At 39.5% G+C, this 26732-nt stretch overlaps 1 protein-coding gene across 6 annotated transcripts in view; it reads left to right on the top strand.

The window, feature by feature from the left end:
* The window catches only part of nav1b (neuron navigator 1b), a 60710-nt gene that overhangs the window by 11813 nt on the left and 22165 nt on the right, over nt 1-26732 (top strand). For 3 of the 6 annotated variants that reach the window (XM_075461591.1, XM_075461592.1, XM_075461594.1), the window contains exons 1-5: nt 301-1299; nt 6814-6916; nt 9793-10152; nt 24206-24356; nt 25761-26061. In XM_075461591.1, the coding sequence (XP_075317706.1) occupies nt 567-1299; nt 6814-6916; nt 9793-10152; nt 24206-24356; nt 25761-26061 (1648 nt within the window). In that variant the 5' untranslated portion in view covers nt 301-566. Of the gene's footprint in view, nt 1-300; nt 1300-6813; nt 6917-9792; nt 10153-24205; nt 24357-25760; nt 26062-26732 lie in introns of those variants that run through there. The other 3 variants (XM_075461597.1, XM_075461596.1, XM_075461595.1) reach the window with 3 other exon arrangements.

Below are 26732 nucleotides of genomic sequence, written 5' to 3' on the forward strand. Positions count from 1 at the left end.
AGTATTGAACAGTGAACACTGACAGTGAAGAGGGGGAGGGGAAGAACAAAGGAATCACAAGAGATGGTGGGAAAACACGGTGTGTTAAAGGGGGATAGTGCCTTCTTTAAAAGCCACCTTCTCTTTATTCATTACTCTTGCATTTGACTTATTCTGTTGAGACATGGCAAAGGATCTTTAAATGAGTGAAAAATGACGGAAGGAGGAGGGAGGATGGGAGGGAAGGCGGAGGCGAGGGAGAGGCAGCAGAGTGCAGGGGGAGGAGGGAGCGCTGTTGCGTCTGGCACCGCTGTCATTCTGCTGCTGCGCGGTTCAGCAGCAGGAGGGTGTGCAGAAGGGAGGAGAGTGGAAAAAACGGAGGAGAAGAGGACGAGAGGGAAGGAGAGAAAGGGAGCGCCTGGGCAGTACTGCAACAGCAGCAGCTGCAGCAGCCCGTCAGGAAGAAAGAGGGGGAAAAAAGAAGGCTGCAGGATTCACTGAAGGAAGCACACAAGGAGAGGGGTTTAAATAAGAAAGCCTGTTTTTCTCCCTCCTGATGGTTTTTGATATGGCATCATGCAGGAGGCATGCTTGGAAATAGTGTGAAAGGCAGAGAAGGAGATTTGAAGATGGAGAGGACGGATAGCACCAAGGCGTACGGCCAAACAGATGGCAAAGGAGTTGGTATGGCAGCTAAGAGGGCCAAGTCTGGAGTGCCCCAGAGCACTCAGCGGGGTGAATTAAAGGTTTACCGGGCGGGTAGTTCTGAGGGCAGGCTACCGGTGCCCTCCAGTCTCCGCAAGCAGAGGTCTTTGACTAACCTGGCTGTACTCACCGATGCTGAAAAGAAGCTACACCTTTATGAGCCAAAGTGGTGTGATGACATGGCCAAGCCTGGAGCGGGGCAGAGCAAGACGAGCAAGCCAAAGACTGCAGGAGGTGGCAGCGGGGCCGGAGGGGGTGCCCCCCTCTCTCGAAACCTATCCAAATCTGAGCATTCGCTATTTCAGGGCAAACCAAAGCCCTTCAGCCCTCTAGCTGCTCCCTCTGCCCTGAGCAAGCAGAGCCGGATACCTCGTGGTCCTTACGCTGAGGTGAAGCCTTTGAGCAAGGCACCTGAGGATGGAAAGTCAGATGACGAGATCCTCTCCAGCAAGGTGAAGGCCAACGGGAAGAAAACTGCAGCCGGAGCTGCAGGGGAGTCAGGTTCGAAAGGTCAGGGAGAGGATGGCGGTGATAAGCCCTTCCTGAAGGTGGACCCAGAGCTGGTGGTGACGGTGCTGGGTGACCTGGAGCAGCTGCTGTTCAGTCAGATGTTAGGTGAGTACAGCAGAGCAGTCTTTGGCTCTTACACTATGACTGGGTGTTGTGCTACAAGCTAAAATCCTGCTTGCACAGTCGACAGAACGCCCCCTTTGACACAGCTACCACACAGCACCTGCTTGCTGCTGCAGGTCCAGATTTTCCCGGAACGGATTTTTCAAGTAAAGAACAAATAAATAAAAAAAATTTAAAAAGACATCCCTGAGCTTGTAAGGCATGCTCCTCCTCTTGTGGTTTTATTGAACGTTGCCTCAGCTTAGCCATTTTATGCTATAATAGCTGTGCGGTTAGTTGAACACCGTGGCACACCATTGTTCTTACTCCTCCAACATGCTAGTTTGATGTCTGATGCTTGGTGGCTGTTATTATGGGAAATATGCTAACTTGCAGTCATAACATTACCGAGTGATTGCATGGAGCCTGAGGGAGTTGTGGATTATTACCAGCAGATTGATCGCTTTTCTAAAGCTGTCATTTGCTGAGACATGTGCAGATGCACTCAAGGCTCCATCCGCTGCTCCTTGTATGCTTCCAAAAATCAGGACTGGGAATGACAGCCTGCCATATTGAGTTCCTTTTACCCATTGAGACACATATTTAGCCTCCTCTAGGCTCCATTCATCTGCAGAGCTCTGACAGATGGTTTACACCCTGTGTACGACGACGGTGCAAATGGCAAAGGAAATGGCTTTCTCTCCGGAGGTGTAGGTCGAGCTTCTATGATGAATGAAAGAGAACGTGAGAAAGAAAAAGAGGATATTTAACATTGTGTGATGACAATTAGCATTCTGGTTACTCTGTTTTTTGTCTTTTTTTTTCTTTGTACATGCACATCTTTGGTGCCTAATTGGAGGTGTAGTGTTATTACCTGTAGTCACATGGCAAAACAAAACATCATTATCTTTCAGATAAAGTTTAACTGAAATTTTGCATTTTTTAAGCTTCAAATTTAGTTCTTCACACACTTTGAACTTGCATCCTAATGTTTTACATCAGGATCTTTTTTCTACTTGTCATTAATCAATAACTAGGGGTCTGCCTTGTAGAGACTGCGTTTTACACACTTTTTAAAGGTCATAGCTACAGAATTTACATTGTTACGGATTCACCAGCATTTATTTGCTGATGTTTCATTCGCTTCATATCATCAGGAGAGCATGTGTCCTGTTGCATTTTAATGAACAAATCTGTGGTGATTCAATCTGCTATCCATGCTTCATTAGCCCTTATGAAAATCTGTCGTTCTTGTTTGTCACCGTAATATACAGGCAAATAAGAACTATAAATAACACAGGTCAGATGGCAGCGTCCACATTTTCATGCTCTTTCTGTGACTGTCAGTGTGGAACGAAGACCAAATTCCAGTGAGCTCTAGTTTTCCGCACCACATCTTTGTCTGCTGTTTCAACTCAGTTGTTTGACGTTTTGCAGCACAGCATCTAAGGCTGATGCACATATTTTTGTGTCTGTATTGCTTTGACTTTTAAAATGTCTTATTTGCCATGATTTAAGATGAAGATCCAACATTCCCAGAAATGAAAACTGATTTTTGTAAAAGAAAGATTTGAAAATACAAACAGTAATTACAGACTTCCACATGTCAGTAAGATACTGAACAAAATGTAGAAATTAACTTAAGTAATATGAATGTTTTGTGTTGGTCTGAGCATGCTTATTAATGCAAAAATAGCTTCTTATTTGCTGTACATTCAGGACCTGGGCAGTGCTTCATGTTGAGCTGCTTCTGCAGCAGAGCTCATTATGAACTCCCTGAAAGGATACGTTTAGATGTCCTTCATCTGAACATAGAAGGACTCTTTGTCCACCAACATTACATCAAGAATGATCAACTTAGTTAATGGGATTATTTATTCATCTGTAAATTTTATGGTAATCTTGATGAGTAGAGATATTGGGTTAATCTCCTTTGGGTTCTGCGTTCCAAATCAGTAGCTTGGAATTATTTTCAAAAAGAAGAAAGTACCATAATAAGCTCATAACCTCAAAGAAAGTCGAACATTAAAGTAGCACAACATCGAAAAAACAATTTTTTTTTTCCGACAACAAGTGGATGAGCAGACCTCATTTTATCATAATTGTATGGGATCTGTCATCCTCAGTCTCCACAAATGCAGCAATGGCCTGCAGCCACCGAAGTGGAGAAGGTAAACAGATAAAGCAGCAACATTATTTCCACTTGTTTGCTCTTACATAAATGAATACAAAGATGCAGTGGTTAAACACGAAAACATCTTTGTCAACTTTTTTTGGAGGCAACAATTTTACATAACACACTTAAATGTTTTTTTTTTTTTTGTTGTTGTTGTGCGTTTCCGAGGCGAAGGAAGCGTGTAACAAAAACTACGTTTCGCTCAGGTTCATCTCACAATATTTTAAATAAGAAAAAATGGGGAAATATTAAATGTTGGTGCAATATTTTCAACAAACAGCTCATCTTTGTGGAGTGATTACAGTTCAAAGGTAATTTTTTAACAAGCTGAAACATGGCTGAAACTTTTAGTTTCTTTACTTATAAAAGCTTTCGCGAAGGGAAAGTACGTGTTTGTAGTGTTTGTGTTTATGCATTTTGCAGACGCTTTTATCCAAAGCGGTAGGGGGTCTTGCCTAAATTGTAGTGATAATCTTTGTCACTCCCTCTTCTTTCATTCCTCACAGTGGAAACCATTTGTTAAAGCAATTTCTCATGGACACTTGTTCACCTGCCTTTGTTTAAAAGAAAAAAAAAAAACCTGAAAAGGTCCATCACAGTTAAAAGAAATACATATCGGTAAACTACCTATCTTTTTTTCAGAAAAGTGCCTTTTTAGACTTTTGCTAACATAGCGGTAATTCAATGATACATAATAATAAAGTAAGCTTGGAGGTTTGAACATTTCTCAGTGACTACTTTCAGTGTTACTTTCAGAGAGCCTGTTGTCCCTTTTTCTAAATTAAATTCAACATGCTTTAGTTTGCCTCTGCAGTGTGTGGATCACCCCCTGAAGTGGTGCATCCTTTGGAGGACTTCCCCCAATAAGGTCTGCTTCAGTATTCTGTCTGAGTTTTCCTTCTCTATTGCAGACATCACTGCAGTGCAGGGTGCCAGAAGCTCGCCAGCTGCTGTACAGAGACATACTTTATACAGGATACACTCAAAACAGATGTGATTCACACGTGTGACTTATAGTAAGCATTCCTAGCTGAGTGTATTCAGAGGTATTAATATGATTATGTTGAATGAGAGGAAGTTAATCAACTCATATGTCTTTGCTTCTAACATTAAAAACTATGTTAGCCTTAAACTTTATGTGTAACAGTGACAAATTAAAGTATAAAAACTACCTAATATGTCTGAGTGAGGTGTTTGGCTGCCATGTGACACCAGAACAGATTCAGTGAACTTTAGCCAAGATTGTACAAGTCTGTGGAAGTCTACTGTAGTGATGAATGTGGTGTTGGAGAGCTTCATCGTTTAGTTAAAGAATTTCAAAGACATCAAAGTATGTGGAGATGTCTGCAAAAAAGCATGGCTTATGATTAATATCATATTCATGCTCATCAAACCCATCGGTGACCCTTTGTGCATTATGAACATGGCCATTAATATTCTGTTAAAGGACCAGTGCAAACAGGACAAAAATGGACACTTTAAACAAGACTGCCCTCCTCCTAAAAATGTTCCATCGGATCGTTTCTCCAGGTAGTAATCAATAATAATCAAACGCATACAAAATGCCAAAAGGACATCTATTAAGGTGATGGTGGCAACGCGAAAACAATGCATGAGTGGACACGTTTTTTTAACCCTTAACGAGTAGTGTTACTGTCTAAACCCAATCAGGAAGTGTCAAAGAGTTTTAGTAATGTGTCGTTATGTTATTGGCAGAGTGTATCATGATGTGAAAAAAAAAGATGTTTGTCAAAACTCTTTGCTCCGATGTGGTAACATATGAACTGTACTTCCCTCCTGCTGCCCATGGGGGTGGTAGTTTAGAGAACAACAGGGTTTGTATTTAAGGGTATTATATGAGAAACCGATCTATTCCGTTGTTTTTAACAGATGACTTGTTGCTTAAAAAAGATAGATAGTGCATTTCACATATTTATCGTATGTCACACATTTATTTATTTAGGATTTACTATCGCTTTGAAACTGACTTTTGTAAAGCCAATACGAGTAATAAATCATGAATATTGATTACTCTATTTGAGTTTGCGATATATTTGCTCATCTTCCTCAGTAGTTAAAAAAGTAATGATCAGTTGTGTAAATAGTACAGTATATTGGTTTGTCATAATGCAAAATACGGTGTCCAAAATGTCTGATTGCTGCTGGGAATAGCATGAACTGTGTTTGTTATACAGGAAATATTGGATGAGAGAACAAGGGAGGGATTCAACTAGATTTACAAGGTTTTGCTGTTACATTCAAGCTGCATTATAAATTGCCTCTATATTAAAGTCAATACATCACTTTGTCTATCTTTCACAGATTATAAAATACAGGACTTAATGATATATTCAGTGAGTAAGTTTCTTTCCTATGATTTTTTTTTCTGAGCCCAAATGTGCATTTAAAAGGCCTTCAGTTTTACAGCTTATTCTCAGTTACTTTTTTGGACATGCAAACAGTGTTTTGTGTTAACTTGATGCTTCCGATATACACTCTGAACACCCTGCTGAATTATTGCAAATCCTCTTATGAGTGCGGCACATTATCTGACGCATTCTCCCCTGGCATCTGTGCCTCTGCTCCAGCTTTTCCAGTTAATGCACTGAAAGTTAATTTCTCTCTCCATGAAGCTTTTTTTTTGTTACTTCAACACTGCAGTGGAAAATCCCAAATTCCTGTTTCACAGAAATGGGGGTGTCTCTCATTTGTTACAGCTAACACAACAACACTGGTAATTGTACTGTAATATTGATTTGACATGGTCATAACCCAGTGACGGCATGTTTTACACTGCACGCAGCTTGGTCTAAACAAGCTGATGTGGAGTGAATTTGTTCTGGCTACAATTCAGCTTAGTGATAGTTTTACGACTTCAGCCGAATGACTCTTAGATAATGCTCAGCTGGTCAGAAAACAACTCTTCATGAGGAAAACATCTGAAGGAGAGCCTTGTGTTTCGAGAACCCCCCTGGTGGCCAGTCAGAATCACAGACAAGCTTCCAGTATTTCATTTTTTGGATGTACCACATCAGCTCATAGGGGTGCATGAAGGCTGCTACAGTCAAGTGGCCCATGGAGTGAAACTGTTCCTCCTAATGATGTGAACATACGCTGGATGTGTTTTTGACGGAAGACAGCTGTTACAGCAGTCCAGTTAAAAAAAAAGAAATGCAAGCGAGAAACCATTTATGTGAAGTCAGTAAATGTGTGTGTGTGTGCAGGAATTGCCTTAAAACACAGAACACAATAAAAAGAAAGAAAAGACACCTTGTTAATGAGTTTTATTTTGACCTTCGAACTGTTTTGTAACCCTTTTTCCCTCCATAATTGGCCCACAGACCCGGAGTCCCAGAGGAAACGGACAGTACAGAACGTTCTTGACCTCCGCCAGAATCTGGAAGATACAATGTCGAGTCTGCGGGGCTCCCAGCTGAGCCACAGGTAAGCACAGCACATCTGTATTTTGTGATTTTTGTAATGTTTCATAATGTAACACACCACGCCGAGACCCGTGTTTTGTTTAGGGACACATTTCAAAATTTAGTTTAGACTGAGAGAGGACACACTTAGTGAATGTGAACAAGCAGCTGAGAGCTTGCTGGATCAGTGCATAACACAATCATGTTTAAACAGTTGTGCCGTGGCTGCTTGAAGAGTTGCCACCTGGTGCACATCTGGCTTCCATCCCTCTTAAATGGGCCTTCTCTGTTTCATGCTCATGACTTCATTTTAGGAATCTCTGTTTTTGGCTCATCAGCAAAAGGCCCAACATGAATTTGTTTCAACAACCACACTGTAAGGAGTCTGAGGAGAGGAGTTCTTGAAATGATTTGAACATCACATCCACACTGCGATGTCCTGTGTAACAAAAAAAACAAGCTATCGTTTTGCTTCGATTTTTTTTTTTTAAGTCAATTTATGAGAATTTTCATATTAAAGAGCTCAAGGTGTGCTCATGTGTAGTTTCAAGATTTCTGGCAGGCTGGTTTTCATGCTTTAATGCCCAAAAAATGCATTATTTCCACTTAAACAGTACATTGCCGCAGCATCTTTGTACCATTCACCAAAATGCGTTTTAGCATCTGTCCCTTTAAGACCTCCCACCTGAAAGTCCCAGTCATCTCTGATTGGTCAGCTGATTGAGGAAAAACATTTAATTTGAGGAATGCCAGTGATTAGACAGGCATCCTGCGAATGTTTCACAATGATGATATCCACCAACAGAAAAAAGCAGCTTGAGAGTGTCCTTTGTGGAGATGAGCAACTATTTTTGGTACTTTGCAACTTTACAGAGCTTGACCACAAAATTCTCTTATTCTCAAGCTCCTTAAAGCTTTTGAGCTTCTTTCATTACGCTTTTTTGTTTTTAAATCTTAATACATATAAACCTTATATGTATCCTACCATGTGCTTGTGTCAAAGCGGCTCCCAGTAACATCTTTGCTGTTTTTAGTGAGGCTGTGCTATCCATCCTTTTACTTTAAACCAATTTAGGGTGGCAGGGGGGCTGGAGCCTATCCCAGTTGAGGAGAGGCGGGGCAAAGCTATACAAGTTAAAACATTATAAGTTATCTGCTAGGTATTAGATAGCTAACAGACCAAATGGCAAAGAAAGGTTTGTACATAAATACTATTTTTTTTATCCTAGCTTGAACATCAGTAAAACTTCTGCCTTTATGTGGTTAACAGAAACACATCGGCTTCATGGGCACTCGGGCAAATTATTGCAAACATAACAAGTCTTGGCTGTTTGTCTTTTAGCTTGTTTTGAAGTTTTCCCTGTCAGATCATTGTGTACCGTAGCCATGTAGCCTTTGTATTTAATGTAACTGCTACGCACAACCCATATCAAACATGATGGCTGTTTCAGGAAGAATGACATCATTAAGTATTAGATTATACAGCTACTAATGTGACTGCTTTTACAGGGGCTTCAGGCATTTTTCAGGCTTCCGAACACTTATTCAGACAACGAATGAAAGACTGACCTTTCATAGTTTCCTCTGCTCATATCATCTTTCAGCTAACTCCATCTATAATCTTATTTGTGAAGTCCTCCGATAGTCCACGACTGACCATGTGGCTTGTATCAATATATTCGAAAGAGTAATTCTGTTGAAAGAAATAAACTCCCATCACATCCGTCTTCCAAAGCTGTGATTTTAAATAAAGAAAGAAATATATTACTTTTTAACCAGGTTTTCATGATTTGTCTTTAGAAAGTATGAATAAGAAAAGGTCAATGAAAACGGTGAAAATCAACACGAAGACATGATACACCTTAGAGGGAATGGAAAAAGTTTTGTAAGTTGCATTTTACCTGGCAAAGACTGAAATGACGTGACTCCCCAGCTGCTTCGGGTCTGAGTCAACAAACAGTCATCTCACATGACATATCGGTATCTTTTCAGATATGATATAATATCCCAGAAATTCCATGCGATGACAGTAATTCCTAAGGGCGGTCTCCTTTTTCCTCTTGTGGATGATCTCTGGAGTTTTTGTTTTTTGTTCACTCCTCGAGGTTTTGTTTCCGATTCAGAGAAATACTTCTTCTACTGAATTACATCCACAAGCAACGTCGTCGATACCGCCACTGTGTGAAGACACATAGCAGCCGAGTTTATTTGTTTCAAAGCAGTGAAAATGTGTCTGACTCACAGTTGTTTTTTCAAAAGATCTCTTCAGATTTGCTTCACTGGTGAATGGCAACCCAACTCTTTACAAAAGCAAAACGTCTCGGCCTTTAGTGATGAATTATCCATGAACAATGGATAAAAATACTCACTTGGTCGTAGGCTTTGCAACATTTATTTGTGAATCGTTTCATATAGTTATGTAATCTGCAGGCACAGAAGATGCTCCCAGCCATTTTGTGGACATTTCCAACTCTGACCTACTTTCAAGAAGCAACAGGAAAATTTAAGTACGCTCATATAAAGTAATGAGAGCCAGTATACTGGTAGTGATTAGATGTATTATCTGGCATGTATGAGTGCAGGCATGGCATGACAGACAGAGACAAAGAGAAATACTCTCTGCTATCTTAAGAGGAGATTTTGGGTCATCCGTGCTATTCAAGAGGCAACTCGTCAGACTTTATTCTCTTAAGACAACATGACACAACTGTTATATGTGGGTCAAGGGCAACTCAATGTGAGTTTCTTCGAAGCACTTCTTTCAAGGAAGGTATATTTTGCGTGCCCTGGTGTCATCCAGATCTTTTTCATTTTGTGTCATTTTCTACAAGACTGTGGATTAATTGCTTCCGATAAATTTATGAAACTCACTGATCCTCGCCCCATGTGTCTCTGTAGCTGTTTAGAAAGCAGTAATGTGGGCTATGACAGTGATGAGACAAACGCTCGCAGCATATCCAGCCTGTCCAACCGCTCCTCGCCTCTTTCCTGGCGTCACGGTCAGTCCAGTCCCCGCCTTCAAGCTGGTGATGCCCCGTCATCCACAGGTGGTGGATACCAGGGCAGTAAGAGTGCTTCCCAGTACATGGCCCACACGATGCCTGCTCGCTGCTCCAGCCGCCTCAGCAGCACGTCTCGCATTGAGCTCATCGAAGGCCTTGATGTTGAGGATGCTGACCTGAAGTCCGGTTACTTGAGTGACACTGACCTTCAAGGAAAGAGCCTGCCAGATGATGATGACGACAACCTGGCTAATGGGTAAGAAAATAAGTGCAGGTTTTTACCTTTTTTTACCATCAGTGGCTACAGACACATGGATGCTGGTTTCTCCTTTTGACCTCCATCTTGTGGTTTTTATGAGGTCAGTTCGAAGTTGTCAAAATGCATATTACTCAAAATTGATTGGTGTCCCAATGGAACTGCAGGCATTGCCTTTAGCTGTATATTAAAATTTAAGTATACTCGGTAAAACATGCATTTTCACATTCAAATCTGCTGCAAAATGTTCCATGAATGAAACTTTTGATGCCAGCGTGATGGGTTTCTGTTCTGAGCTGGTGTGTGTTTCTTGGCAGTCCTTTCAAAGAGCTTTCATCAGCACTCTTTGCAGTTACAAATCTGACTCTTACTCTTCCACGATTCCTCAAAGAGCCTGTGTGCTGACTATGATAGAATGAAGCTGTCGGTTTTTCACTGAGGACAGAAGTCCTCAGGTTACACAATAAATGCCTCCTCACCTGTGACTGGTGTGACAGGGCCTGTATCTTGTAAGACCAAAGTCAGCAGCAACAGATGCAGAAAAATAGTTCACTCATACCATTTCACTATTTCTTACCGTATTTGTGCGTTCCTTGTTTGCATTCTTAACTCTCATCCTTGCTTTCCTCATTTCCTCTTCATTGTGAGTCTTTATCTTATTCGGTCTTGCAGCTTCACAGTCGAAACTGATTCATGGAAAGAGGACGAGAAAATCAAGGACAGTTCACTTCTGTGGAGTCGCAGCTTTATCTCTGTAGCACATGCAGTGGGATTTAAGCTCAGCCTCTGGAGCACTCATTTGGCCCTGCGTGCCAGGCCCCATTTTTACAACGGAGAAGAGTTACAGAGAGGAAAAAAGATGACACACATTTTTAGATTAGTTGCAATTAGATTAAAAAAAAGAAAAGGAGTGAAATGAAACTGGGCCAGTTCAGAAGAAATTTAAAGTTGATGTGTAGATGATTCACGTGGACAACTAGCTCTGCATGTAAAGAGTAAAGAAGTGAAAGAGGTCTGATAAGGTCCAGATTAAACAGGGGATTATGTCAAATAGGTCTATTCCTCAGAAACATCCATGACCTCAAAATCCATTCAAATCTTCCCTGTCTCTCGCTGCATATGCCCAGATGTGGTGTTTTAAAGCCATGTAAGAGGTGAGTGTTGTGCTGGCTTTTTAACACCACAAGCCGAGCCACCGAGGTGCAAATAATTTTCCAACTGTTTTTGTTTTTTAAGAATCCTTCAACAGGCTCTGTGTCGGGCCAAAGTCGGGTGCACCCACACATGCTTTCAAGATAATCACATATTGATAGTAATAATTTGGAACTGGAGTACTAATATTCTACCATTTTAAAACAAGACGGTTATTTGTCTTTGTATTAATAGGCTATTGTGACTGCCAACACTGAAATGTTGCATGCTATTTTCTCTCTGATTGTGAGTCATTTCTATGCTTATTTGCTTCTAACCTTCTACTCTAATTTGCATGATTATTTTGATCTATAATGATCTAATTTGCTGTTCAAGGTTTGCATTATTGTTGATGCACATTCCAGATTCTGCTGCAGGAATGCTAGGAGGCTTTTGCTCTGTAACTAGAATGAATTCTGCCTCATAAACATACCAACAACCTTTGGCGTACATAAGTAGCTAATCTGGTTTTTGAAGCAGGCGATACAGCACATGCTCTAATTTTCCTTTTGCATTATTCTCCTGCAGAGTCTGTGATACATTTGCATTTCTACTACATCCCCTGTCACACGCTTACAGTTCAGCTCATTGAGAACCATTAGCTTCCCGCTCTTGAAAATAGATTAGGCTCTTCCAGAGTAACCATGGAAACCTGCTGAAAATTGACTGTAACCCTTTCGTTAGAGCCCCAGTTTTACATTTTCATACATCCCAGGGATTTGAAATGTAATATTATTGCCTTAATATTATAAAATACATTTGATTAGTATAATTAATAATACTGTTGCAATACATAATGCTTGAATACTGTGAAACCAGTGTATAACGCTCCAAAAAGCCAGAAGATGAGTATATGTTTGAAACATGTTTGACACAGGCAAAAGGCATGTTGTTGATCAAACCACGTCACCACCTGCACCCTGCTTGATGTTTAATGGGTATTGATTAATCAAAACTAGACAGCACTTGCTAGCTTAGGCTACAGTAAATGTGTACCCAGTGACAGTAATCACTGTTTGTTCCTCATCTGTAATCTGATAACACAATGTAGTATATCAGTCTAGTCATCGGCTAAATCTGTCAATCAGAGTGGATTATCATTCTTTACACAGCAACATGCTGCTGAATAATAATTAGACTTGTTCCAATTGTAAAACATTATGTAAGAGGGCTTTTTTTTATCATGAGTATAGCATTCCCTTCCCTCCATCCAACAATCACGCAAACAGACCTACAACTGGTAAAACTTGATTTAATGCTTCTTAAGGATTTTTCTTTTTCTTTTAAAGGACAGATGCACTCTGAAACAAGTTGAGGGACATTTCATCTTGCATATTGTTTTGTGAACCTTGTGAAGTTTAACAATGTACAATCAGTTATTACCTTGCATCAGTTAGAAAGGAAATAGGATTTTTTTTTTAACACTACAGGGGCAGATATCTTTATCACCAGATCATAAAGTTACACTACACTGTGCAAAAGTCTTGACCTCTCCTCATTTCTTCATATAGACTGACAGAAAAATGTGTTTCTCCTCCCCTTTTTTTTTCTTATGGCTATAAGTTATATAGTTGCAGAATTCAGAGTCAAGACAGTAGTGCAAAACCTCTGAATGACTGATGTGCATTTTGGGGTTTTCTTTGGGAAAGTTATGTAGTAGAAGATTTTTTGTAGCTCATAAAGGATCGAAATGTGTTCAAATGTGATGGAATCTACATTCTCAAATGTTACCATTGGGTGGAATCACCTCTTGGATGTTTATATTCAAGTTTTTTTTTCCATTTTTATCAAATACTTTATGGTAATCAAGATTTGTTACAATATATCTCAGATTACCATAAAAATATTCACATTGTTTAATTGAATTATGTGTCATTTCCTGTCTTGCCCTCAGCAGATGTTGTTGGCTGACTGTTGGCTGATTTTTGCTCATTGCACTACATTTTACGAGGCTGACCACCACCACTCACTGAGTGACTGTGTTTTAGATCACACTGTGTTGAGGTGACTTTTTTATTTAGCCTGGACCACGTAAGCACCATAAAGGTTTCCTGTGTTTACATTATTCACACCATATTGGCAAAGTTTATCCATCTCTCATGATATCATCTGATTGCAAGCTATTCTAAGTGGCTGGTTTACGAGTGGAGCAGTAATCATATTATAATGTTAGTGTGCGGCTGGTTTTTCCATATCTGCTGTTTAAATCATGAATGCTGATCAGCAATCAGTGTCATTTTTGTGGTTTCGTGTTAGTTATGGTTGATGGTTCACAGGCACTCAGCTGTAGTGTAAGCACTGTGGTTCAAGTTAGCTTCCATAATCAATACAGATGTTTGCTGGAAAAGTTTTTTTTTTTCCATCGTGTCAAATAGCTGATGAGATGGATGAATGCAGTCCTAATGTTTATAGCAGAATATGTGATTTTCACAGGAGGCCCATCTGCCTGGATTGGATTATTGTATATGACAGATTTATGTGTAGTCTTGGCAGATAGTAGTTTAAAAACCTTAAACTGGAAGTTCTCACTTTGGTTTGACTCAAAACTCTTTGGCTAACTTAGGAGAAAGGCAGCAGAAAGCACTTAGCAGCAGTAAAGAACTATTGATGACTGCGGGGTCTCATAGGAAGCTGAGATCCTGCTTCAGTGGAGCGTTGGCATTTGCTTCATTAAACATTTTTATGTCTTTAATCGCTCTCTATAACACATGAAACAATAAAAGAAAAATAAAAGGCAATGCCGAACTTCTAATCCAACCCAATGTCAGTTTTTTTATTGACTGGCTAATATTTTCAAATAAAGTCAAATGGCTTCACAGAATATATAGAAACCTGTCAAGTTGATGTTATTTATGTCGTATTTCATGGTCTGACCTACTACTGTGCTTACATTATTAACTTTAGCATACATTAAATAAAGCTGAACAAGCAAACGTGTTAGGTTTGCACACCCAGCAGACACAGCACAACATGATTCATTTGGCATCATTTTTTCAGTCAATCTGATTGATTTTAGCCTCTCTACTGCCAGGTGCTCGGCAGTCAGAGTATCTGAGCTTCTCCAACGAAAACCGGTCATAAACGAAAACATTAAGATGAAACATCCTCAGCTGTTTGTTTGCTTTTAGAAAGCCATGCAATAGTAATACAATAACTCCCACTCCACACAGACACGGTGTAAAAAGTCATTTGATCAGTTTTTGTTGTACCAGCTGCAGTACAACACCATTACTTTGTTGATTTAATTTGTCTGCTGTAAGCTCTCTTTAAAAATAGGCAATAAAAGGACAATGTTGTACATATGTTGCTGTTAACAGCTCATTTTTACTTGTAATATAATATTTTTCAGTTTGAATGACGAATATTGTCCTTATGATACAAAGAAGCTTTTCAAAAACAACAATCATCTGCTCCTTAATGGATCAAATGGTTTTTTTTAGCTATTTAGCTGGCAAATGTATAAATCTCATTGCAGGAACACATGTCACAGAGAACTAGATGAACCAAACTTATTTTTTTTTGTTATGTATAATAGTCCTGTACTCAGTTGGAAATCCCAGGATCTAAGCTTCTGTCTCTATTTAGCAGCACACAGGCAGCAAAGCAGAGCAGAGAAAGGAGTCTGGTTCACTAGCATCACTGCTGATCATGATCATGCGGCAACATGGCTCGGGATGTGCTGCCATGGCAACCGTCTTTCAATGACCCAGTGATTGGGTGCCTTGTATGTCAGTGGTATCAGCTGAGCGAATGCATGTGTGGAGGATGTGTGTGTGAGGAGCGTCAACTGCTGGTTTGTGTGAGATGGAGAGAAATAAAGGAGAGGAAAACATGGAGAAAATGAGAGATTGATATTTTTTGTACCTAGATTGACAAGAGGAAGATAAAGACAGCTTTATAACCAACAGGTTGTTTTTGTAATTAGGCTTTTGTGATACAGATGTCTGCCTGTAAAGCTTTTTATACAGTATTTCCATTCGCATGGTGGGATTCACAAGTTTTACAGTGGCATTAACTATGAAACAAAACAAAAGACAAATCTGTCTGAAAAAGCTCAGACAAAATCTGTACGGAGCGATTATTTATTTTTGTCTTCCTCAAAAGGAAACAAATACAACACATACACCCACCCACCCTGTGAAGTGCTGAATCCATGTCATATCTATATTTGCCTACGTTTCTATAAAAGATAAATATGCCTTTGGCTTAGTTTGCCCTTCTGCCAGTGTCATTTCCATGGTAACCACAATAAAGCTTTGCCATTTCTGTGCATCTGTTAAAGTCCTGGCGTGTACAGTATGAAATTCAGTTTTCTAAATATGAGAATACTTAACAGTCTCACTTATGGGAACTATCGACAAACACATTCTGTAATGCACAAAGGGTTTGCTGTAGTCATCTGATTCTGGGTCTCTGCTCAGGCAGCCTGCATTCAATTTCCCTTTCCTGCCCAAGTTGGACCTTTCCGCAGTCACTCTGCGTCCCTGGATATTGAAGCCTCACACATTTTCTGACCCACTTAAACTCATCTGAACAAAATTTGGTCTTTTGCCTCACTGCTCTGGTTCTCCTCAGGCCCCGCTGGGATTACAGTTTCGTGAGGCCACTGCTTTAGCTCGGCCCTTTCAGCTCACAGAAAAGGGATGTGGTTTTCCGGATGCCTTTGAGCACTGAAAAATGCTTTTGAAGCCAAGTTCATTTGTAATTTGCACTTCTTTCACAGTGGCCGACACAGAAGAAATAATGGAAAATTTATGTTCTATCATGCTTTAACGTGCATACTGTTAGACAGATGCAGAGCACACACTCTCCCACACCCAGCAACTTAAAAACACATCTGGGGTCAATATGGAGCTCTCCTTCTCCTACAGCGGTCAGTATAATACTGACTTGAAAAGGCTCCCCAACACCAAATGTGCCTCTACCTTCACCAATGTCCTCAGCCCTGTGAATAATGGACCATTACAGCAGCACCCCGGGGAGTATGAATCATTCCTCTATCATGTCTGCGTGTGGTCGTCTGGGTGTTTAGTTTGAATTCCTCCAGTGTTTAACAGTCCGCCCCAGGTGGAAAATGTTTTTCACTATAATGTGTTTAAAACTATGAGTCATGTGGTACATGTTCATTGCTATACCGATATGTTTGTTGAATTTGATACAGACATGTTAGATTATCTGTTTTAGCCATTGCTGATAATATCTGCTTGATTCCGATTCATATTGGTTTTGGCTCTGCTTCATGTCTGCACATGCAGAAACTTTGCTGAAAGCAGAAAGCAGCTCAAGTTTAATATTTAGAGCCATATTAATCAAATATTAGAAAAAAAACAGGGTGTAGGACATACTCATTAAACAATACAACATCATAATACCAGAACAGTCTACAGATGTGGCACCACGTGAGACTGTGGGTCCCAGTGTGATGTGTTCATCAGTTGTAATGTGGGCTACAACTGTATGAGGATTCCTGAGACTATACATTAATTTTCCAGCCCAATAATCTGATGACAAGTCCATTTTCCAGGGTTCTGCAGCGAAGGGGCAACTACAGCCTTTGACATAGTCACTGATGCATCTCAGACCCATTTCCTTCACTGCTCAGAAATGAAAGCTGCCCAGTCCTATTTGCGTAGTTATGTTCAGGCTCGATACGGATCAGAATCAGTCACTGGGAAGATCAGAGATGTGTGGCTTTTTCTTCTGCATTCTTTGTGAATGAAAGATATCTAAGCAGACATAAATCACTGCACATGGTGCTGTGCTCTGATGCAGTCTTTCTAAAGTAATTTCCCACACTGTAAATCTGAACTGAAGGCACACAATAGAGGAATGTCTGCTTCGCCTGTGCATCAAAGGTTTTCTTTATTTATTTATTTTTGCTAAATGCCGAGTGGTGCTTCATTTTAATACTCTGTTACACAGCATACCTGGTATATGCCAGGCAGAGCTTGAAATTATTCTGCCTCCTGCTGGAAATCTAATGTCATTACACAACATGGAAATTGCTTGTTTCTCAGCAGTGAATTTCTAATTTTATCATCAATTTGATGGACATAGTTGATTTGTTTTTTTACACTCTTGTTGCTCAGAGTAGAGAAATTGTTGTTTTGGCATCCGACCAATTTTCAGTTTGATTTATTTTACTGTTAAACTGACCTTTTACTGTTAAATTCAGACTGATTGCTTCAAATAGATAAGTGGTGTTGATAAAAATGAGATTTCCATCTCTGTCCTTTATTAATTCCAGTATTGTTTTCATATTTTCAGCATTTGATGCATTTCAACCAACAACACCCAGAATTAAATGGCTCAGGTTTTTTTTTTTCAGTTTTCTTTGCATTTCCACTATGGTCTAAGGTTTCGAGTAAAGTAAGCAAATTAAGTTCGTTGAACTGTGTCGCTCCACCCAAACAGTGCTCATTTGAGCTTCAGCACTGCCATGCTAAACCTGAAGTAAAACCATGAAGTCGGCTTCAGTTGTATTAACTTAAAATCTATCCTTGTTACACATTTACTTGGAATTTTTGGTGCTTTTTGTTTGTGTATAACAGCATAACTACTATGAAAAAGATCAGTAATTCATCTTTTATTGTTGCAATTTAATTGTTTCTTTTCATAATGCGAGCCATATCAATCTTAATCTCATTTGATCACTGCTCGTTATCTCCATTCACCTCAAATCTGTTAATGTTACACATTTCTACAGGGTTTTAGGTGTTTTATGTATGTCTTATAGCATAATGACTGTAAAAGAATCAGATCTAAACATTTTATTGCTCTAATATAACTTTGTCACAATCTGAGCTCTGCTTCCTCATCCAATTTAGAAATTAATGACTAAATTTGAAAGTTGGATTGACAAACAGTAACAACTATTCCTTTTAAAAGATGCCGGTTCCTGGAAAAGGATTCTGAGGTGGAAATGCAGCTTCGGTCCCACATCATGCAATACAGTTTAGTGCATCAGAAGGAAACAGCAACACTGAGATGAAGGTCAGACCCTGAAAATGGTTTTCTGCCTCAGTAAAAACCAGATGCTATGACATCTCATAGATGGGTTAAAGCTCCACTTTTACAGTATTTACAATTTCCAAATATGCCAAAACACACATAAGCAAACATACAGAATGTTTCTAACATGAGCCATTTGGTGTAGGCCAGTTGTTACTATACACAAACATGAGTTTCAAGGGCTTTTTGGACGACAGCCTGTTTAGAGGCACTGTGGTCTGGCTGAGATAAACAGGAGATGTGAGCAACGCAGCCTTTTTTATACTGTAAACTATTTAGATCACTCACCTTTCCAAGTCAAAATCCATGTATCTATCTTTTGGTGTTAAGAAATCAAATTTTGACGAAAGCAAAAGGCATTTAAAGTGTATTGTTTTTGATCAAAATGGAGAGCAACAGGCAGAGAGACATAGCTCCTCTAGAGACGATGAAGGTGAAGATAAGGAGCGAAATAGAGGCAGACACAACAAGCTTTTATCAAGGTAGCATCTTATTTTACTGGTTTTAATGCCTTTTAGGTCTGCATCTTGCACTGATAGGAAAAAAGTTGTTTCATTCTAACAGAAGAGTCATTTAAAATTTTATCAGGATATTTTTTCCTGCAGTTTCTGAATTTTCTTTTTCTGCTGGTAAATGAATCCCTGTCTAATTAAATAAGCATAAAATCATTTGTTTCTCCTTTTTGAATCTAAATAATCTCAACTAAAGACTGACAATTTTAACTGATTCTGTGGACAGGTTGTGGGAAATGTTTCAGCCAACATAGCTTTGCCCCCCTAGAGTGGTCTACAGAGCTGAGCTCACCGAAAATCACAACAAAACTGTTCCACTACTAATGAGAGGGGGAGGCTTTCCAAGGCTAGTCATGCACCACTGGAGGTCCTTGTGTCATCTGTGGGATTGTGGTTTCTCTTGCAGTCATTTCGACTTTACCTTGGACCAAGTTTTTCCAGCCAGGCCCCAGAAGGTAATGAATGAAAATAGAACAGGGATAATTTCAAGTACTTATATATTCACCATGGTAAACCTCTTCTTGATGTAATTGAAAGTTCAACTATTGACAGGTCTGTTTATTTAGGCCTTTACATACCTTAATGGTCTGTTTATAACCCTACTTTTTCTTAAGATGCTCTTAAATTGCCACAAATACCAGTTATATCACAGAGATGTCTTTCATAGCATCTGTTAGAAAAAAATGTTTAACGTGGGATAAAGTGGCAACGAGGAGATGTCAATTCTTTATTTAAACAATCAGCAATTTTGAGCACTAGAGAGAGGAGGAATGCTGATATGTCAAATCATTTTTTTCATTAATCTCCGAACTTGGATGCTAGAGTTATATTGCATCACACCAGAGCTGGCAGTGTTCCAATACAATAAAAAAAACTGCAGTTTGCTCACTGATAAGTTTAGCCATTGTTAACCATTTTTTCCTATATCATTTAATTACAAAACATTTAATGGTACTTTTCATACATGCAAATACTGTAGCAGTATGTAAGCAAATAAAAGTGATAATACATAGTAGATTACCACAGCTATCACCAATTATTTATGAGCAGTGCAGTGCATATCCTACTGAATTATCAATTCAGTATCAATTCCTGAAGGTCAGGATTGATGAGGTTCCTCCAGTTCTCTGGACTGGGTTTCCAACAGAGGTGGATTTTCCAGATTAAATGTTTCACTTGGAACTTGACAATTACAAACATCAAGGAAGCTGTACACTGAGGGGTTTTGGAAAAAGACACAGTAAAGAAAACACAATACTGCAGGTGACTGGATGAACCGTGTCTCTATCCCCACTGATCATGGCTAACTTTAACCATTCACATCAACAGAGTGGAGACAGCTGTAAAAACAAAATCTTTGTGCTTGATTGGACCAGAGATTGGGGCAAAGGCAAAGTTATTTGGACAATGATGTTTTTGGTTATGATTAAAGGAGACATATGCTCTTTGTTTCACAATTTGACACAATTTCTTGAGGTCTTAATGTTCTTGATGTCTTTTGTAACATGCTTTGGTCAAAATACAACATAGAGACCTAGATTATAAAACCATGATTTTATAACCTACCTTAAATCAATCAAATCAACCATTCAAATCAACCAGTTTTAGGGCATGGAGTGATCATTCAACGCCACTCAAATTCAGTGAATACTATCTCTGTGGGGCTTCTTCTGGAAAATTATGTTGGTAGAAGGCTGTTATACTCTCCATAAATTGATCATCCCCATATTAAGAAAATAACATAATCATTTAAGTACATAAATTATAGAACATCTTTGATCCAAAGATCCTTTTATCAGCATAGTTATAAAACACTTTGGAAGAGGTTTTCTTATATTTGGAGAAGTGCTTCGTTGTTCAGCTGTTTAGATATGTCTGTCAAGTTTAACCATTAACTTAAAGGCGAACTAAAATTCAGGTTTTGGTCAGGCAAGTTAAGGAAACAGCTGTATGCTAGTGTAGCCTATAGTTTTGGCTAAAGTTCATTCAAATTTTAGAGCGAGGTATTAGATTATAAACTAAAGCAGCTAAACTTTGCCACGTTGTTAGTGTAATCATTAGTAATTCTACTTTAGCAGGGGATCCAGCTCACTAATCTGATTACTGGAGAGTCAGTTGTGCTTCACACCGAAAAACGGTAATCAAGGTTTCCATGGTTACCACTTACTTCGATCGCCGTTCATCCCGCGGAGTAATATCGGGGTCCCACTGGTCTCGTCATCTTTTCTTTTTCTCCTCTTATTTTGGGGAGGAGTGTAGCTTGAGCGCTGAGTTGCAGCAGGCTGTCTCCTTACAGCCGAATGAATGGGTGAAAAGTGGTCTCTGCTTGCGTAGGGTATGAGTTTGACTCTCGTACTCGGTAATTAAGGGAAGTTGTACTCACTCCAAAACGGGAAAAGTTACAAATGAGCGGTCGTTTTTTAATTGGAAAAGTGTCTCCGCTTCAGCCGGTGACAGGCGCAAGAAGGACTCTGCTTTTTACACCAAGGTAACCGACTTACTATATATGTTTGTCGAAATTTTCAGAGTTACAGATTTCGCTCACGTACCACTTATTCTGTGTTTATTTGGCAACTAATTTAGTTAGGCCTACCTCTTGACCAACCTGTGCATTGTTAGATTTTACTCATTTTAAACATGGCGTGAATTTTTGACAAACGTCTCCTGGATGTCTTTGGCTCCTTATCCTGAATTTGAACTTGAAATAATGAATGTCCGCTGGAATTGATTTTGCCATTTTCGTGTTAATTATTAGTTACAAAGTGCAAGAGATTCCTTAGATTACCTTCATTTAGCAGTAGAAATTGTAAAATCAATGAAAAGTTATTTAATAATTGGAGGACAATGCAGTGTCCTTGGAATGAAGGATGTCCTCACCTCTCATTCAGAAAGTCATGCATTCCTAAGAGCCCCATCGTCTTTTATATGGAAAATAGGCACTTAAAACTGAACTACTCAATGCATTCTTCTATTTACTAAATCTCGTATTATTGTTGAATCAGTTTTGACTTCTTATTTAGCAGAGAAACGTGTACGACGTTAACTCATTGTCCTTTTTTATGTGAAATTCTTGCTTGCTTTTCTTGCCCTGTTTATGCCTGAAGTTCCTTTCAATGTTGTGCATCTTGTAGGTCACAAATGTGGGGATGTCCCCACCTTGCTCTTCCCCTACTGAAAGCCCATCTGTCTTCTTAAACCCAAACACTTTCACTGCATCTCATTTCGCATTCACGCAAATCAAAAAGACATTGGAGTGGCGCCATAGAAAACCAAAAAAATTAATTGCCACCCTGTGCATGAAGTATGTGCTAGGCTGGTGTACACCCACCCTCTCCCTGTCTGTATTTCACCTCAGAGAACAGTCAGCCTGGCTTGTAATATCAGCAGCCCACAGACCTTCCAGCCTCATAGGCTGACATCCCTGTGGGGTTATTCATGGCCCCTCTGCCGCCTCTGACAGAGGAGGTATTGTTCAGGCATACCACAAACATCTGCACAAAGTGTGTAAATTGTAAAACTAATTTAACTGTTGATGATTTTTGGAAACTCTTGAATGTATCAAATCTTAACATTTACCCTTTTGTTGCTGAACTCTGCATTTGAGGTCATGTAGCTGTGGCCACAAATCATTTTAAACATAGCCTTTTATATATCAAAATGCTCAAAACTAGTATCTTAAAGCTGAGCCATGGAAAGCTTCTTCACTGTTTTACAACTTCAACTACTGCTCCAGCCGTATCATTATATCCAATTCTGAAAGTGTGGAAGACATTTTTCTCTTCCTGTACTTTTCTGTGCAATTCCATGTTCCATGCCTTTGCTAATTGCAGACTACAGACCCACAAATAGCATTTTCAGCTCAGTGGAGAAACCAAAGAAACAGAAAAGAACTGATTCAGCTCGAGCAGTGACTCAGCTGTAAAGGGTGATATTAATTTACCTTTTCCACTGTGCCACATTTTTGTGCGCCAACAAAAATTTTATGACTACCTGCGGTTGCCAGTGGTAATGATGGGGAACATAAATATATGAAAGCTTGGCTGGACTTGCATTTATCTCTCAGGAGATACCATTTCCAAATTCAACCAAGTGTTACTGCTCGTTTAGATTTTTCTTATCTTCTATTTTGCATTCCCATTAGACTGAATAGTTTTATCCCCCTGTGATGTTTTGGTTGACTAAGGTCTGCACTTTTACATGAACCTACACACAGTGAGGAGCTTTCTAAATGTATTCAGAGATAAATTATTCCAGAGATCTGATGCCCAGTGAGCAATTTCTCGTCTCTGTGCTGGGACTGCCCTTCCCTGCTGTCCCAACCAGGATGGGGCCAGTCTGGCAGCATCTGTTTCAGGGCGACTCAGAAATCCTTTGAGGGGTAGAGAAAAGGCCAGTGGAGGATTTGGGGGCCTGTCACTCTGCTTTCCCTCATCCAGCTTCTGTACAGAATAACATACCACATTCTAAATCCTGTTAGACTAGGCTATAGTTTTTGTTAAACATGATTTATCGACATATCCTGACAAGTTTCCCTTGAGGGTTACAGTTTAAGATTGAAATGTGTTTGTCTATGTTAAGAAAAACTTGCTCTCCTGTCATAGTGATTTATTAAATTACGATGAAGGCTGTACAGTGTAAAATTAACTGTTTAAATGAACCATTTTATTGTGACTGCATGAAGGGAGTTTCCAGCAAACCTTATAGTGGTTTGCCAAAAGACATTTCCCCTTTGCAGGGTTGTGAATGATGGTGTTTACATGGTGAAGAAAGTTCACTCTGTGTGAAAGTGAAGAAATACAGTAAATACATTATGATAAAAGAGTGTGTGAAGACAAATAGCTGTGTGTATAACAATTTTTTTCATTAATCTTGATGCTTTACAGATTCTGTGTTTGTCCTAATGATTACATTACACATTCTTTCACCATCTTCAAATTAAACTGGATCTTACCTCCAGTCCAACTTCCTGATGCTGTCAGCTAGTTTTTTCACTCCTTTTTATTTTACTCAAACTAGATATTTTTTGGACATAAAGTCGAAAGTTACAAGCAATAAAGAGAGGCAATGAATTTGGACCCACTCCTAGGGATTTGATCAACATATGGCCCTGAACTCTGATGCCACATGCTCAGCGAGCAAGAACTACCTGCTTGCTGAGCATGTGGCCGCCTCCAGCGGCAGTCTAAAGCAGACAGATGGACATGTCAATTTTGATTATTTTTTTCTCTTTTCCCCCAATTTAAACACACTTTAAAGAGTCTTGCATCTTTTCGTGTCAGTCATTTACTTGGTTGATTGATAACACACTTGTGCTAAGTTGTCGTCTTGTCTTGTTCCAGTTGGGATGAGAGCAGCTCCATCAGCAGTGGGCTCAGCGATGGTGATGGTGATGGCTCTGAGAACCTCAGTTCAGAGGAATTCAATGCAAGCTCATCTCTTAACTCCCTCCCGAGCACGCCCTTGGGATCGAGGCGGAACTCTTCTGTTATGGTGAGCTGAATCACTTCATCAGTCTGGCGTGTTCTCTTAACTTTTTTCTGTTTGTACCTTTCAGAAAAATGTACCTTCTGGTCTTTCTGCTACGTCTGAAATCCTCATCCACTCAAAGATAGTTTTGGTTGTTTTTACTTCCCCTTGAAGTGAGCTGTAAGCAGTAATGTATATGCAGAGTTTGACACTTAACTAATGCCTTTTTCTCAGTTTAAGTGTACAGTATGTTTGTGATTGTTGATAACATGACTAATTTAGAAGTAAATTAAGGTTCAAGTTGCATTTTAAACAAATTAGGATGCCCACACATAGAAAAGACTGCACTCTGTGTAGTAGTTAAAACATTTGTGAAATTCCATCACAGATTGTGACTCTTTCAATCAGGGAGCAGTTGGAGGAATGATTCGATGCATTCATATTTTTGAGGGGAAAAAAAACACTATTCGTGATGCAGATACCTCACCCATCCTCAGAAAGGTTTTTACACACTAGGTAATCTAAAAAAGAATAGTTTAAAAAGTCCAGTCACCAATTCCCGCTTGGCCCAACAATTTTCTCAACGTACCCAACATTCATGGGCTGAACACTTTTATCTTTGAACTTTTGAAATTTTGAGGCTTCCTGTCTGCAAAGTTTGTTTTAATCTATTGTATCTTGCACAGTTATGATGCTGTTGTGTTGACCAATTTTTTTTGGGCATATACATATATCTAGACACCTGCTAAAGTACTGGTATTTACTGAAGAGATTTCTGCTACAGTGGGTGTCACAAGGAGCACATTTTGCTATAATGACAAAGACCTGCATACATACACAAACTATACAGGCCTCATTATTGCAGGTAGTTGTATATGTCTACAAATATACAATACACTGGTGAAGATCTTTGAATAGGATCAATTGTGTTTTTCACTTTCTTTTAGGGAAATATTTTCCCGATTTACTTACTTACAGACTGCTGTTTTGGAAGAAATGAACATTAGGGCTATTCAATGAACCATCTGTCGCTCTATGTCACTTTAATAACGTGCCAAGAAACAGCATGCCCAGTTTTGTCCTTAGTGCCACCTCCACAACGCACTGCATGATATCTATTAATATGTAGCTTCTTTTTTTTTTGTCTACAGCACACCTAGAAATTTTATAATAAAATTTTCTTTATTGTTTAACGTGTCAGTTTAACTTTGAAAGTTTTAAATCCATAAACATATTTTTGTTATCCTTTATTTGTTTTCCTTTGTGGTTTCCTTTAATCCCCTTGGATCATATCAGTTTATCTCTTTGTCCCTCCTGCTGGAATGCAGCTCAGATGGAGCAAAGATTACAGAGAGCAGTCAGTTCCATAGATAACACAGACCATGTCTGATGGTTACCCACACTGTGCCTCCTCCCTTCTCTTTGCAGCTCCGCACTGACGCAGAGAAGCGCTCCCTGGTGGAAAGCGGACTTTCTTGGTACAGCGAGGATGGCAAAGTCAGCCATAAGCTTGATAGCCGCACCTATGACTCTGGAAGTCTCAAGACAGAAGCCCCAAGCAAATGGAGAAAGAAGCCTCCAAGTCTCAGTGAAGATTTTGGGCTGAAAGGGGAACTAAAGAAGCCTCAAAGTCTGGGTCAACCAGGAAGTTTCAAGAAGGGCAGAAATCCTCCAGTGGGCGTGACCTCCCCCATCACCCATACCTCACAAAGCATGCTCAAAGTCGCAGGTGAGACCTGATGACATTTTTTTACTATTTCTATATTTATGTATTTTATTTTAGTCCTTATCTCTGCCATTTAACTCTTGTAGGATTTTGTTGTGTCAGTGTTATCTTATTTTGGAAATCTATCCCATCTTTTACCTCATTGAATGCTGAAACCAAACAAGAAGCACTGTGTTTATACAACAGCCAAGCCAGATGTCTGCTCGGATGTGTACAGAGGTGTACTTGTTACTGTAAGTCAGGCTGCGATAGCTCAACACACCATCTCTTAGAAAAGAATCTTTATGAAAGAAATCTCAGTTTAAAGCCCCGACCCATGTGTCATCCATTACCGTGGATTCTCTGTGTCGACCATCTGCAGCAGCTGAATTTATTTAAACGTCATTTAATCCCCAACAGAACATATCCTGACGAGATAAGCAACATTGGTTAGCCTTTCATTTTAATTTCCTCCACAGATTTGAATCTTTTAACATAAGTGATTAAGATATATCCAATGGTGTGTGTTTTGTCAGCACTTCAAAAGGAAAACACTGCTATCATTGATATGCTTCATATGTTCTACCGAATTTTACAGTGACTAAAGATGTCAGACATGTAAATGCTAACAGTAAAATAACATCACATTATTCTTAACTTTAAACACATAAAAGGGGGTTCCCCCTTTTAATGTT

Source organism: Odontesthes bonariensis, chromosome 3 (genome assembly GCF_027942865.1).
Source record: "Odontesthes bonariensis isolate fOdoBon6 chromosome 3, fOdoBon6.hap1, whole genome shotgun sequence".
NCBI classification, from domain to species: Eukaryota; Metazoa; Chordata; class Actinopteri; order Atheriniformes; family Atherinopsidae; genus Odontesthes; species Odontesthes bonariensis.